The sequence below is a fragment of the Strongylocentrotus purpuratus genome, unplaced genomic scaffold (assembly GCF_000002235.5).
Source record: "Strongylocentrotus purpuratus isolate Spur 01 unplaced genomic scaffold, Spur_5.0 spur5_scaffold_2, whole genome shotgun sequence".
NCBI classification, from domain to species: domain Eukaryota; kingdom Metazoa; phylum Echinodermata; class Echinoidea; order Camarodonta; family Strongylocentrotidae; genus Strongylocentrotus; species Strongylocentrotus purpuratus.
Window position 1 is genome coordinate 42,389,943 of NW_022145605.1, and position 16,880 is coordinate 42,406,822.

Consider the following 16,880-nt stretch of genomic DNA (forward strand, 5'->3'; position numbering starts at 1 on the left):
TGACTGTACTTTAACATGTATTTTAGTCATAATTTCAATGTGAATACTTTCATAGTAACGGATTACATGAATTTTAACTCGTGGTTATTTGACATTCATTTATGACCCAATATATCTATACGTGCCTGCAGAAGATAGAATTCATTTATTTATTCATCAACATACAGAATTAAAGCATGATGGAAAAAAGTTGAGTCGAACTAATAACAAAAGTTATATACGTTCTGTATCTAGATCAAGTATTACCGGATCAAATACTGGATCAAACCAGGAGATAATGATCTTCCTCATACATATTTTGATTGCTGAGGAGCTATAGTATGATATGAACATCCATTATCCAATGAACGTGAAAGGGAAATATTTGTCCAATTTCTTTTTTATGCTCGTCTGCCAGAGAAAAATCTTTGATTTGACTGATTCCCAAGCAGATGTTTGCTTTCCAAAATTGTAATGCAAAATACATTAGAGGCGGCAGCAATTCAGATCACTCAATCATGATCTAAAGTATCTCAATATTTGTGCTCTATTTGTTACTCCTTTAAAGCCCATCTGCACTAGTTTGGCCAGGAGTGATTAGACCACCCAGCAAGGTCCCTGACAGGTGGCTATCTCATCAACTCGGCTCTCAATTAACATAAGAAAAAGAGGATCATGGGGGACCAATGATCACCGATTGGGCATTGTTTGCTATATAGAGGGAGCAAGTAGCTACAAGTAGTACAGTGGGGCTTTAAGATCTTTATTATACATGTATTATACAATGATGTCCTCTTGATCCACTGGCAGAACATACTTGTATGTATACTCCATTGGTCAGCACACAGTACCATATTCATCTATGGTTACTTATGAGTCTGTTATTATAAGGCATCTATGATATCAGTCCTACATCGCTGTCACCTTCTTCTTCTTCTTATTCACCTTCTGTTCCTCATCATACTTCAACCTCTTCTCCTTCAATTTGCGTACCTACAAGACAAACAGTTAATTCATTTTATTAATTGTTTGCAGTGGAAAGCAAGATATATAAAGATTGAGAGATTTTGTTTTTACTACCAATATGGTTTTAGTAGATGGACATAGATAATCAAAATAAAAAACAAATTAAAACAAAACAGAAAGTTGACAAATAGCGATGCTTCAATAAGAATTATCAAATTTGCTAAAAACTCACATTTCCATTTTTTTTCCAAACTTAATTGCCAATTGAGGAAAAGGAATTGTATTAACAATAGTGTTGCCACTTTGAAGATTTCAGTGATTTTTCTTTATAAGAAATGAGCTCACCTCCTTGGCTTGTTCTTTCTTCTTCTTCATGAGTCTATCATATAACCTCTTCCTCTTCTTGGGGATCATCATCTCTTGTAATCTCCTTTCTTGTCTAGCTAGCTTCTCCGCGTCCCATGTAGGATTCACCTTCTCTACCTCTCCCTCAGCTACAGATAGATTCATCGTCTGATGGTACAAAGAGAGTAATAGATATAAGGAACATGCAAATAATCACTGTTTGAATATTCATGTTTTTGCTACTGTGAGGCAGCTGGTCATTCAAATGAAATGATGACCATGGTGAATTGTTGTTGTCTTTGATTTATTTTGTCCTGTGACTGAGGATGGGAGAATACAATCATGTATTACTAGATCATCCAAGCTACACCAATTTTAATCTATTTCTACTTCAGCTATAGAAAGCTTCATGGAGTAATGTTAACAAACTATCACTCTTTCAAATACAGAAACAACAGTCCGTTAATCACAGAGTAATATATACATGAATACACAATTACACATAAAAGTCAATATTTTAACAGACAAGCCATTAAGTACTTTGCTTTGAACATCCCACTTTTTTGTAATAGTTTTAGAGTCAATCAAAGATAATTTCATGAATAATTACAATGTTTTTATTTAAACCTGTAAGAATGAGTGTATTCCTTTGACAAGTCATTACATTCCATCTTTATGCTCTAAAAACTCCACATTTCTTGTTTTTCCTAAGCTCAATACTAAGTGGGGAAGTTAACCTTTGCCCATGCAGGGCCTTCACCGTGGAATGCTCTCTCTCAAGAGATTTGTAATGGCAGATCAGTTGAAGTTTCAAAAATAATCTTAGAACAAATCTGTTTATAATGCAAATGCTTTTATGTGAACTCTCTTTCGTTTGTTTTTTGTTTCACAAGTGCGCCTTCAGCACCTTACATATCTCATATTCTCATTAGTAGTATCTTACCTGTTTTTGTGCTAGTTTACTGAGCTGTTTTAACCTCTTCTTCTCAGCATCACCTATACTAGTCTCATCCTCCTCCTCCTCCTCCTCCTCATCATCACTGCTGAGGCCTTCCTCTAAATCTTCTTCATTCTCACTTTCACCAATGATCTCTTCTTCTTCCTCCTCCCCAACTTCCTCATCTGTAGGAGAAGGATTGTAAAAGCATTAAATTATACCAAGAACCTCAGATATCATTAGAAGAATAATTCTATTTCATAAAATGAAAAAGTATCATCAGTCCTCACAGGCTTCGTTCCTCCTGGTATGGTGTATTCATTTAACATCTTTAAACATCCCATTAAGATGAGACATTGAAATATCTTTAAATAACAATCTAATGGTGCTTTTTATAATTCCCATAATGTACTTGATAGCAGAACATTAACTTTAGGTGCCTTTCATATTCCGATTTGGACTATATCTCATATCTATTTAGGGGGTTATTTTCTTTACAAATATATACCGGTATTTATTTTAAAACCGGTATCAATTTTCCTGTTGTAAAAGCTTTATTGCTTGAAGCTAACATTTGGATCAATATTCAGGTAAAACAGATAAGATTTAATCTTCTAGTGAGATATAAATACTGTTTTATTTAAGGAAAATAAGAAAATCCAGTTTTCTATTCGATTTTGGGGTCAGCATGACTACATAAAAGGCTATGTGACTCTTCAGCAGTATGCCCAGTTTCTGTTCACTTGGTTTAAAAATAAGAAGAGCGAAACAATGTCATGAAACAGCAGAGAGATTCTTGTGTGTTGTGAAGAATTGTACAATTTTGTACGGGGGTGAGTGATCATGACAGCCCAACGTACCATCAGACTCTGTTTTCTGGTTTCCATCCTGCATGGCCATCCTCTCAGGGGGTAAGTATGAACCTTCTTTGTCTTCAACGAACGGTGACAGGTGAGGGGGTAGGGGAACACCTGGGAAGTAGTCCTCTAATGGGAGTAGCCGATGAGCATTCACACAGTCAAACACCCACTGAGGCTGGATATAATACCTGAACGTCGATAGAGAGGACAGAGAGAGGGAAACAGGGGTTAAACTACAGAGAAAATGAAATCTATAATTTTCCACCAAACTTTGACTCACTGCCACATAATTCACTTACAAGGACATGCTAAATGTTAAAATAGGGGTTACATATCTGTTGATAAAATAATGATGGATACAAATATCAAGAATGATTTACATTTTTTTAATGATGCTTTTTAAAATCTTAAGAATTATTTGTGGTTTACATCCAACACAATCTATATTGTAACCCACTCCTATAGTGTTATTTCAAACTATGATTCAGCTTTGTAATTCAATTACAGACAGACATTCCTTAGAGCGCTAGATTTAAGCATGCATCCATTCCCTTGCCTTTTCATCTCCTGTAAACTAATTTAGAAGTATACCTTTAATGAAAGAGAGCATACCTTGATAAATACTGCTTATCCTGCTGTGGTCTGTCTACAATCTGATGTGTGATCGTCTCATCAGACATTTCATATGGAGCACCAACAAACATTGTCTTGTCCCATGATACCTGTCCTCCAAAACACCTGCATTCACACAAACAAACAAACAAACAAACATGAATAAATGATATACAATCAGAGTGCTATGGTCGTAGTTATAATCATTCCTGATCATTCCACTAATCATTGTTCTTTAGGCTTAATAATTCTGTGGGTGTTTCACAGAGACTAAGATCGACTATTTGACTTTAAGTTGGACTAACTTTGGCAGGCTGCTCATGCCAATGTTTGCTCTCACCGTTTACTGGCATTGGTCTCTCAAGGGACGTACATAATCACAGTCACAAATCTACATAATTAACATTTTTTAATGATTGGAAGTAAAAAATATTTTCTAAAAATCATTATGGTGAAAGCAAAACAGTGGCATGAATGGCCTGCCATAGTAAATTCCAACTTAAAGTCGATCTTAGTCTTTGTGAAACACCCCCCTGGTCATATCATTTAAAGTGTACAGAAGGCTGCATTACCAATCCACTTGTTTTCTTCATGACTGCCCACCCATGCTAGAATGACTCATATTTTACATTTCTTGTATGTACCAACAGGTTTTGTTTGTATCAATGTAATATTCTCACCTGATGACGAATGTGATAGCTTCTCTTGGTACCTCTCTTGAAAGGAAGAACTTGCATCCTTCAAACAACTTCTTGAACCTTTTCATGTCATCTCTCTCTTCTCTTGCCTTCTTCACGGTCTCTTCATCCACAGTCTAACAAAGAATCAACATAAGTCAAGTCAAAATACAATTGAAAGTGTTACAGACTTTTTCAGTGCACAAAGGAATGAAGCTCTAGATTTAATTTGTTAAAGGTAAGTTACAAATCTAATCAGTATTACTGAGGGAGAGAAATACAGCACAATGAAAAGTATTGAAACAGATCCATGTAATGGAGGGAAATTACTTGTGACTTGTGTCTTCACTGTAACTTCAAAGTATATAAATAACTCTTCTGACATACAGACACACACAAAAGGGATTCTTTAAAAATATGTATTAGTCATTTTTTTAGGTACATGTATGCACATCAAAGGTCATATCAAAGTACCACCACTATCTTTCAACAAATGTTTCCACATAAATCAAAATATTTAACCCATGAAAACAGATGTGCCAGATCTTATATAATAATGGCTAATTGTCATGTTTACTGGCACAATCCAATGACATCATTGAACTATGAGAATTATGGGAAACGGTAGGGGATTACAAAGTACTTTCGATGGCATAAAATGGTTGCTCATTAATAAAGTGAAGCTTGATTCAACTGTATGTATCTTTGATAATATTAAGTGTTACTCACCCCACCAGCAATGAGAACCTCTTGTTGATCATCATCCTGTTCATTGTCTTCCTCATCCTCACCAGTAATACTTGACCCCTGATTGACCTTTACAAGGTCATGTGCAAAGGAACCAATGAGGTCATCTACAGCATCGTCCACTTCGTCCTGTTCTGCTTCTGACTTTGTGCTTTGTACTGCCATTGACAACTGTGACGTATAAAATGGGAAGTTAAAGAAAGCATTTTGATTAATAATGACTGGGTGACTGTACTTTAGCAATACATGCATAAATAATGCTGTATTTGGCATCATGTCCCAGCAATGACATCTTTTGAGTAACATGATTCATGATCCAAGAGTCACTTGCATAACTGCCAAATTTTGAAAATTCAAAATTCTAGCCCCTTTTAAAGACAGAGGGCTCTCATGGGGAAATAAACACCATTTGTTTGTGTGTTTACCCAATAAGAGGTGTTGTCAATCATCAGGATTAGACCAACAAGCTTTACGTAATGCTCCGTCTCTTCCCGATATGGTAAAGTACATGTCTCACATTTGCATCAACTGAAGACTCTCCGAGAGACGGGGTATTTCTTGATTAGCCTATGGGTTTGCTGTGTGCAGACTTGTACACCCATTAATGGTATTTCGACCAAGTCTGGTGTCAGCGAATTATGAACTTCTACACATGGAAACCGTTGCCTGACTGGCTGCAAGTCCTAACGGTACATGGGATTAACGCTTGAAGCCTGATCTACTATGAAGAAGACAGTTAACTCACCTTAGGAGGGTAGTGGAGGTTGAGACTTGTGTAGAGTTTAAAGTTGACAAATCCTACTAGAGTAGTGTAAAACTCTGTGAATGTAGACATGATCTTTAAATCAACATCGCCCGGCACCTGAAACATGAGAAAGATAAAGTGGACATCAAAACTTTGTACCATAATATATTCACCTACAGCAATAACATTCATCATAATAATGTCTCATATCATTTTGAAATGACTTAAATTAAATACACTGAATATGTAAATGTAGTTGTTTTCTAACCCCAGCTTTATCTTATGATGGCCATGTCAGCCTTTTCAATCTCAACGTTTGGTAATCCAAGGAACATACTGTAATTATATCTACACTCTTCTATCAAATGCTGAATAATAAATCCAGTAAACCAAAATACACATCTATTCCTTGATACTGCAAAATGGCTAACAAAAATGGAGTGAAAACAAGTCCTCATGTCCGTCAAATCTGTTTTTACACTGAATCATGGTCAAGAATGGTCAGTATCATGGTCAAGAATGGACAGTAAAAAGGGTCAAGAATGGAAAGCAATGTGCTCAATAAAGAAATTATGCCTTCATAAATTTGTGGACATTTTCAAATCCAATTTTGTTTAGAACTACTATCTCAAGACTTAACATTTTAGGAAATATATTTTCAAACCTCTATCCCTAGTCGCTAAAGCCTTACTCTTACTAGCCAATCATTTGGAGGCTTGGCATCATAAACGTGATTCATTAATGTGATTTGTTTTATGCTCTACGTGTATTATAACTGTAAAATTATTGTATCTTGTAGCAAAGCCAATAGAAACAGAATTTCAATGTATTACCATGGACCAATAAAGGAAGTGAAATTAATGACCATAAACCGTTCTCACCTGATATCCAAAGTTATATGGAATGATCCATGTTAACATCTGACCCTTAATCTCAACCTGAAAGTAGATCCCTTTGATAGACAGGAACACCTACAACAAACAAAGACCACATCAGAATAAACATCATCATAGGGGCATGACCAACCTACCAGTTGAGTTTAATTCTCTTTTCTAAGGACTGGATTGTTGGTAAATATACTGATATGTCCAACTTTTTTTAATCCCCCCCTCCTTCCCCCCCCCCCCCCAAAACAAACAAACAAGAACTGGCGTTTTAATACATCGCCCCCTACATTTTGTAGGTCTTTAGCTAATGGGAGGATTTATTAAATTCTTACAGCTGCATTCTCTCAAGTGAAGTACAATCTAGAAAGTATGCATTCAACAAACACATACAGAGTAGAAGATACAAAAGTATGTGTTAAGGATAACATTGAAAGTTTCTTACGCTGACCTTTCTGAGTGACCTTGATGCGATGACATAGTTCATGAACTCTACGATGAGTCGTCTACAGAGAGGGAGGACTTCACTTTTGACCTTGGCATTCTTACGGAACGTACTGAACAATGAACACAAGGTCAAAGGATCCTCAAGGTCACGCAGAGCATCGACAAAGGTTGGGTATCTGTCAAACACGGAAAGGAAGAAAAACTTTGTTGTTAATTGAACATTTGACATTACACTAAGACAACATACATGTAGAGTCCATTACAAAGCACAAAATAAAATAATGATTTCTTCTTTTGTAATTTGCAGAAGTTACATGCTGCAAGAAAGACTGCTGCTAACAATCTGCGACTGATTCTGGTTTCCAGTATTCAATATAATTATGTGGAGGTTTAACAGAAAACGGAAAATAATGAGAAATATTAGTTACATGCTAACCTCTTCATAAAAGAGGATGACAAATTGTGGCTATTCATTTTCTATTGACAGAGAATTCTTAAAGCGTATCTGCCATAGTTAACAGGAGGGATTAGACTGCCCTGCAAGGTCACTGGACAGGTGGTTATCTCATCAACTCAGCTCTCAGTTAACATAAGAAAAAGAGGATCATGGGGGACCAATGGTCACCGATTAGGCATGGTTTGTTATATAGAGGGCGCAAGTAGCTACAAGTAGTGCAGTGGGCCTTTAAAAGATATAAAACACAACAATCACAATCTCTCTGCACCTACCTCTCTTTAACGATGTGGTCTAGTCTATATTTGGGTTCATTTCTACAAAGTCTGTTCACTGTTGCCCATTCCTTTTTGGCTTTTGCTTTCCTCACTTTCCTCACGAAAACCTGAGACACAAGAGTGAAATGAGCCATGTGAAGAGAATAGATATACATATAAATATACATCTATATAAATGCATATATATAATGTTAGAAAGTATCAAGTAAAGTAAATGTTAGAAATAAATTAATGAATGTCATTTGGTGAGTAAACCAGTAGCCTTACTTCATCTTCAAGTATGTAGAAGAAAAAAAAATCATTAAATTTGAAATAATTATTTAGAAATATTCATTTATCAGAAACATACATGTATGCTACTTTGATAGTTGGTTTCTACATCCTGCTTCTACTGTACACACACTTTGGGCTAAATTTGAATCATATTAAAATTCCTGTTTTTTTCAGCCTTACATTTCTTGTTTTGAGGAACAGGCCAGCCAAAGAGGCACAAAGCAGTCCATTTCATGACAGCAGAGGGCATCACTCGACCATAAACTTTTAAAATAGGCATGAGAGTCCATGAGTAGGGCACCATGGCTAAAAGCAGCATAACTTGAGGCCGGCTATTATAATACATACCCTGTGATCCCTGAACTTCTCAACAATGGGTTCATGAGCTAGAAACTGGATGTCTTTGAATCTGAAGTAGGTTCTGTGAAGCCTTTGTCCTTTGCCAGCTTTCCTGATACTCTTGGGTTCTACAGGGTAGATACCTTTCAGAATACACAGTCTCCTGTAAAATCATAAAATATTATCATTATATTATATACCTTTTCTTCAATTATTATAGAGTTCAGAATCACTCCAGTTCCTTAAACTTGTCACTACTCGTGTTGGATCATTTAAAACCTACAAAGGTAACTCCACCCATTCAAGTAAGAAGGGAAAAAAAGGAAAGAAGTACAAATAATAGTCAGGTCTGAATGTCTATCTTTGTACACTTTACAGGAATTACATTAATACAGTATAGTAGACCGATGCAATTTTACCCCCTCCCCCCTCTCCAACAAAAAAAAAGAAAACACACAAACTTGGCATCTTGAATTTAACATTTCAGAATCTTGCATAATATATTTGCCAGGCTACCTTAAAAAGGTGGTGACATCATTAACAATAAGCATGACTACAATCTAAAATTTTATATTTATTTTTCGGGGGCTACTTTTCAACCTTGCCTGCATGAAAATAACATTCTAAAATTTGTTTTGCATTGAAGTCTATGCAAATTTAAGGGGGCTCTTTTCTGATTTTCGGGGGCTCTTTTGGGCATTTCGGGGGCTATTTCGCCCTGAGCCCCCGTGTATTTTTTTCACTGAAAAGAAAGGGTATGAATGACTCTAAATTTGCTTGATAAATGGATATCACTGAATTCTGAGGTCACACAATGTATCTCACCTGAAGTTGACTAAATTTAACTGCAGCCTCTTCACAGCTGATGCTCGTGTAATGAAGCTTGTTGCTATACCACTCTTGAACTGTAACATGGAGAAGATATGAATTTGAAAGAAGATTGGTAAACTCAAAATGTTAAAGCATGTACATGTAGGCCTATTTGCAAGTTGCAACTGATTTAGTACCCTGAAATTTAGCATCCCAAATCACAACATCTCAGTCAAAATTGTCAAATAGCGCTATTTTAGGGTGTAAAAGGCAGGCCTGTGTCACGGCAAACTGCTGCACATTACAATTGCATACCGAACCGACGGTAGGTGCGGGCGCGCGCGCGCGTGTGACGTTAGCGACTGTAATCTTAGATCCCCATTCAGTAAATCTAAGCAATTCATCATTACAGTCGCTAACTTCACACATGCGCATGCATAGCCAGTACCCTCCATTGGTATAGTATGCAATTGTAATCATGTAGGGCGCTGATCCGAGAAAAAGGATCCTCTGCATAAACGCAGGCCGATACGTCCTCAAAAAAAGATTCGTCCGCATTTTCGCAGACGTTTCATATTTCTGATCGGCGCGTTGGCGATGCAAAAAACTGATTCTGTGATGATTTTCTTGATGCATTTTACATTGTCTTTGTACAGAGACTTTCACATTATGTCCGATAAATCCTCAGGAAGACGGACAACCCAGTAAACTAAGTAGACTGTAGACAGTGAACTAGGTTTTTTTTTTTACGCCGAACGAATCCATTGCCAGCGGGCGGTTTGGTAACCCGAAACTTGTAGAGCGTCGATGAAAAAAATACGTCTGCGAAAATTGATCGAAAGACGATCCTTATTTTCGAGGACTTTCTTTGTTAAATCTGGCAATTTTCTGAATTTGTCGACGAGCACTCATATCGTACTTCGTAGGCGGCTTACGCGCGGGTATTGCACTGCCATTGGGATTGGCCTCCCTATTCATGCTATTCAACTTGTGATATTGTCTGGATTGTCATGAAGTGTTTTTCTCCATAGTCTACAAGAGGTGATTGCATGCCAAGTAAGGCCTGTCTCCTGAATGAATGCAAACGGCCCGGCGCGCGGCGCGGCTACCTGTTTTGTTTTGGGCAAAACCATGTACATATTACCACACACAAAATGCGACATGTGGGACTAGTATTACTCCCCAATCACGCCAATCTAAAATTACATGACAATTCTCACAACATACAAGCAAAGGAAAATGTTTTATCACATATACTTGACCTTACGCTTACCTTCTTTTTCTCCTTCCCCATGATTGACTTCTTTCAATCGATAAGAATCTACTAATCAACTTACGAAGAAACAACACAATATTGATGAATTTCTAGAAGGCACGCACGTGTTCTTTTTTTCTCGCACGTCTCTTTAAATTAGTAGTCTTGATAAACCAGGCGCTTTTTAAGTCTTCTTCTTGATGAACAATTAGTTTTGCCGATTTTATTTCACGGCTGTGAGGTTTGGGGGTCCTCAAATTGAGTCGTTTTATTTGAAGTTTGGCAAGAGTTTGATAAGATCTAAGACTAGTAAGAGTACTCCAAATACCATGGTTTACGGAGAACACTGTGGGTTTATGATTATTAATCGTATGTTGATGTTCTGTTATATTCATGGTATAGGCTGAGGCTGGTACACAGAAAAGAGGGAAACTGAAATTAGCACATCATGTTGTATTCTTTTAAGTTTTAATTATTTATTAATGAAATGCATTTCATACCTTGAATTCACAAGATTAAATGGCTTCTTGATAATCTGAGTTTTACTAATATTTGGGACAGGGGCGTACGCAGGATTTTTTCAAGGGGGGGGGTTTTAAAATATTTTGAAATTTGAAAATCGCGCCGGCCGAAAAGTCGCTCAGTGGGGGGGGGGGGGGGGGGGGGGGGGGGGGGGGGGGGGGGGGGGGGGGGGGGTAAGCGGACACTTTTGTTTTTGTTTTTTTGGAGGCCAAAAAAAATCGCAACGACTCAGCCGGCAGAAAAGTCGCTCAGTGGGGGGGGGGGGGGGGGGGGGGGTAAGCGGACACTTTTTTTTTTTTTGGTCTCAAAATTTCAAAATTTGACATTTTTTTACGTATGGGGGGGGGGGGTAAGGTCACCTTAATTAGGTTAGCGGTAGGGGGGGGGGGGGGTTTTAGGTTTTTTTAGGGGGGTTTACATACATTAAAATACCAAAGGGGGGGGGTTTGAACCCCCAAAAACACCCCCCCTGCGTACGCCCCTGATTTGGGACAATCAAACGAAGAGAATTATACAAATGTCCAATTAAAAAAAAAATCATGTAATATAATTATAAGTTATCAAGATTGCCACAATTGAGGTGAATTCTAAGTAACAGAAGCTTACTTAAAAAGCACTCTAAATACGAAAGAAGAGAGAGAAAGAGACTTAAAAAGGAATGGAGAAAAAGCTTTTTCATCTCGCACCTATGCCTAACATTTAGTTTGTGGAATTCACCAGCTTCATCTTATACTACTATCTTTCTCGTTCGCTTAATCTCTCTCTCTCTTTCTCTCTTTCTCTCTCTCATTCCATTACCCACCCATTATCTACCTCTATATTTATCTATCTTTCTCTCTTTTTTTTCTTCTCTCCCTCTATTTCTCTCTTTTCCACTTTTAGCCGCAATATGTTGCATTATGTTTCATTTCTTATTCTGTCTCAGTTTAGTGTATATTCTGGGTTTTATTTCTTCTGTATTTAAAGTCAGTGGTTTAATTCAGTGAACCTACATACAACATTAACAACCCTATATAGCTTGTAACCTTCGATCACTTTTTATTTCCGTATTTAATGATATACAGACAATTCTTTCATGTCAATAATTACTATGATGATTCAGGATTATTTACTTCCATATTACTTAAAGAAAATAATTGAATGTTTTTTTCAAATGAATCATGCTTTATTAATCTTGAATGGAATATGAATAAAAGCAACCATTTTTTTTGGTTTTAAATAACAAATATAGCATGACTTTGTATACGTAACAAATGTTATTGTCTCGTCAAGTGTTTATCTTATTTTATTAATCTCGCATGGCATGTGAATAAAAGCAACCAATCAAATACAATTTTAAAAAATATAAATCAAAAATCTCATATAGCATGTGAACGTGAGAAATAAAATCAGATGCACTGGCTTTTAGCCTACCGGTGAGGGGAGGGGGGGGGGAGGTGTCTTTGGGGTTGTTTCCCTATAGTGCTTACAAAAGAAAATAGAAAATATTATTATTCTTACTGGCTTCGCCGCTCATGTTTTGGGTTATTACGCTACCGCCTGCAGTATGACAACTCTTTGAGCATAGATTATAGGTTAATTATCTGATAAAGTAAATGTGGGATTAAATTCATAACCGTTATGAATTAGTAATTAAAGATATAAGTATGTAGAGTAATGCCTTACCAAAGGACATTCGTGCCGCGCAGGTATTCGAACCGCATACCTTGTGATCAACATTCCGGTGACGTATCCGTTAGACCACAAAAGCTATACAAATAATCATAATCATAATCATCAATTCATCATCACCATCACCATCATTACCATTTTCATACTTCATCCCCAACATCATCACTACTTGCCTTCCCATCATAATCACCACCATTATCACCACCATTATAATTATCATCATCATCATCATCATCATCATTATCATCATCATCATCATCATCATCATTGATTGATTGATTGATTTTTATTCGACAAGCTTCCAACATACAACAATATACAATAATAACAGATCAAAAAAAGTCAGCTTGAACAGGATAACCCACGAAAGCTCGAGAGCTTATTTCCAGAGGGGTCCCTTACAGACATGTATAAAATTAATAAGTTAAAATAGTAATATTTACAGACAGATAAGAAAATTAAAAGAACTACTTATTAAATATAATAATAATAACAACATTAAACTGATGATAGAAATGATATTAAGTACAAGAAGAAAAAGAAGAAGGAGAAGAAGAAAAAGAGGAGAAGGAAGAAGAGGAAAATAATGATGAATTTGTAGAATTTCTATAACGTACGAAAACATAAGTATATACAACATGAAAAAGTATGAACCGACAGAAGAACAAAAATTTCAATCATATAACATGTCATTCACTTCTCTTCTCTGACTGTCAAGTATTAGGTATTCCTTTAATTTCCTCTTAAAATGATCATAGTTTCCTATTTCTTTTACACCATTGGGAAGGGAATTCCAATGTTTTATGGCATTGTAATCAATCATCATTATAATCATCATCATCATCATCACCACCATCACCACCATTATAATTATCATCATCATGATCGTGATCATCACCACCATCACCACCATAATAATCATCATCATTATAATCATCATCATCATTATAATCATCATCATCATCATCATCACCACCACCATCACCACCATTGTAATTATTATCATCATGATCGTGATCATCCTCACCATCACCACCATTATAATCATCATCATTATAATCATCATCATCATTATAATCATCATCATCATCATCATCACCACCATCACCACCATTATAATTATCATCATCATGATCGTGATCATCACCACCATCACCACCATTATAATTATCATCATCATGATCGTGATCATCACCACCATCACCACCATTATAATCATCATCATTATAATCATCATCATCATCATCACCACCATCACCACCATTATAATTATCATCATCATGGTCGTGATCATCACCATCATCATCATCATCACCTTTATCAATAGTATCATCCAAATCGTGCTTGCTAAAAAAAGATCCCAAAAGAGGACTTGGTACTCAATATTAATTATTATTCTCGTCCACCATTGAAATAAATATGCGCTATTATTCATTTCAGGAATCCAGCCGCGATTCACTTCGAGACTCGAGTGGGGGGGGGGGGGGGAGGGGGGGGGGTATGAGAGAGAGAGAGAGAGAGAGAGAGAGAGAGGGGGCGGGGGAGGTGTTTCATTTTTCATTATATGATACAAAACATTAGTACACACAACAACAAAAATTGTATGTGCTATAATTGTATCGAATTATTTACAAAACAATACCGGATTTTATTCAGATAAACATGGTCTATAATTACATATATATATGTATATATACGAGCAAAAATCACACTTGCAAGTGTTCACAACTAGCATGCAAACTCGATACTTAATAAATTCTGTATACGCGTATCCAAACAATTGCATTGAATAATCACAAATCTCTTGACTACATGTATTTAAACACCGATATAATGTGATGAATTAGTACCCACATTTGTTTAAACAGCATTACTTTGATTTTCGTACAAAACAACGATTAAAAATTACAGCATTAAAATGGCAACAAAACAAAACAATCTGTGCCAATAAGACAATATTGATATTACACTGTATCAGAGTTGATACCACTTTTATTTTAACTAGGGAACGGTAGATCAGCAAGAAACATATTGGACAAACTATGAACAAGCAATAATATGGATTTCTTATCAAATACGTGTATACATTAAAACAATATGTCGACAGACGTGGGTTTTAAAAGGAAAATCACATGAAAAATAGGGGGAAAAAATGAATAGAAAAAGAAGAGGTATACAAAACAGGTTAAACAAATAAATTAACAGACAAAATACGGACAAATCGACAAAAACAATTACACTGTAGTACTAAAATCTATTTGGTTCAAATCATATTTTGTTTTCTCTTTCCATGGACCTACATAAATACATTTCATAGTAATATACATCTTTCATATGATACACTTTTGTTAAAGAAACATTTCAGGACGGTACATTCCAAACACAGATTTATATGCAGCTTTCATCCATTCTACTTCTATCATGAATTAATCATATTAATTATATTACTAACGTTCAGAGCAGCACAGTTTGAATACTTTGAAAATAACATTAAAACATAAAATATAAACTTCATCGATGAATAAAATAAGTTAATGCCTTATTCAGAAATCCTGTGACATTTATATTTAAACATAAACATAAACATTGATAGAGCTCATTGTAAGTTTATTGAAACCAAAACGGGATAAAAGAAGAAAATCAAGCCAGACGTATATCGATTTGATTTTCAATGTTTACTTCCAGTCAATCATCTAGTCAAATTTTCAGTCTATCACAACATACACATATTTAGGCGATATGATAACAGTAAATACTGATTGATTTGAGTACCATTTGATTAGTTTATCCAAGGAGTTATTAATGTCACCTCCCTGGTTTATGGCAACATTATACATGATTTCAATTCGGAAACACAGCATATCACCATATCATCATCAGACATGATATATCGCATAGCTCAGATTAAAAAAAATTGCACATCCATATCTAATTATCTTTTATTCTAAAGAAGCCAAACAAAACTATTGAATGAGTACTTAGTCATGAAAATCAAATGTGACCCAACAGATCAAATCTTGTCTACAGCTTCCTTATGACGGATAGTATAACTACATCGAAAACATCTTCACGAGCAGAATACATTACAATAGCAGCAAACAACATATCTGGCATGGTCATTGTTGTATGTCCACTTGGAACTACATTAACATGAGATATGATATGTAAATACCACGCCGAGCTAGGCGGAAGGATACAGAAATAAAGGGTCTTACAATATGGCTACTAATCAGTAAAAAAAAAAAAAAAAAAAAAAAAAAAAAAAAAAAAAAAAAAAAAAAAAAAAAAAAAAAAAAAAAAAAAGAAAAGGAGAAGAGAGAAATAGCATACAATGATGCTAATGTAAAGAAATGTGCCCAATGGTATCTTTATGTTAGATAATCAAGCAACATAACTTTCTTGAATACAGTGTTTTGTGTTGAGTTATTATAAATGTTTTAAGAATATGAGAACAAAGTTGAATGTATGTTCTAAAGTTTCCATAGAGTTGCTCAGTAGCTCTGCCCAGCAAAGTTCTTTGTATGAGCAAATTTTAAACAATGTTTTGCTTACAAACTAGTATTACAGTATTTTGGTTGTAAATATATGTAAGTACAATTTACTTCTAAATGGCCAAGTTTGGATCAGCAAATAAGAAGTTGGAAATGTCAATATAGAAGGAAAAAAATTGTATAGGCATGTGTTTGCTGATGTATATGTAACCGCATAGTTTTATTTTTATCATTTGGTTTTAGGTATTCCACGTATTAATCTCTCAAAAAAGGACTACTTTATGGATCTAAAGTAAGGTTGCGAATTTAGGTTCTTATGAATCATATACATATGACCGGGGTAATAATATGTTCCGCGCCTAGAAACGTAGTATTAGGCGCATTATAAATGTGAGCTATTATTATTATATTCCTTAATTGTTACTTGGCAATCAGTCGGGCATATGTTAAAGTATTTTTAAGGTATTGGTATTTGCAAAATGTTTGCTTGCAGGTGTTTGGAGTTTCAAGAGGTTTTATGATTAACTGTTAAAACTTTTCTTCGTTATTCATTTAAAAAAAAAAAAAAAATCTATTGTGAGGGAGATG

General features: G+C 35.6%; 1 protein-coding gene across 1 annotated transcript; it reads right to left on the reverse strand.

Moving 5' to 3' along the window:
- Window positions 1-661: 661 nt before the first annotated feature.
- LOC591435 (pescadillo) lies at window positions 662-10,730 on the reverse strand. The gene is made up of 14 exons (XM_030992500.1): window positions 10,627-10,730; window positions 9,369-9,448; window positions 8,553-8,706; window positions 7,929-8,038; window positions 7,204-7,375; window positions 6,750-6,839; window positions 5,869-5,985; window positions 5,106-5,294; window positions 4,380-4,513; window positions 3,700-3,825; window positions 3,088-3,275; window positions 2,234-2,412; window positions 1,291-1,458; window positions 662-972 (listed from the first exon to the last, which is right to left on the reverse strand). The coding sequence occupies exons 1-14, from the start codon at window positions 10,645-10,647 to the stop codon at window positions 889-891; spliced, it is 1,812 nt and encodes a 603-aa protein (XP_030848360.1). The 5' UTR covers window positions 10,648-10,730; the 3' UTR covers window positions 662-888.
- Between the last annotated feature and the right edge of the window lie 6,150 nt (window positions 10,731-16,880).

Excerpts from the sequence above, each read along its gene's own strand:
- LOC591435 (XM_030992500.1), bottom strand. The coding sequence starts at position 10,647 with ATGGGGAAGGAGAAAAAGAAG. Across the intron at positions 5,295-5,868 it reads ACCTCCACTACCCTCCTAAG|TTGTCAATGGCAGTACAAAG; the intron begins GTGAGTTAACTG and ends TATACGTCACAG. Across the intron at positions 1,459-2,233 it reads GTAAACTAGCACAAAAACAG|ACGATGAATCTATCTGTAGC; the intron begins GTAAGATACTAC and ends TTGTACCATCAG.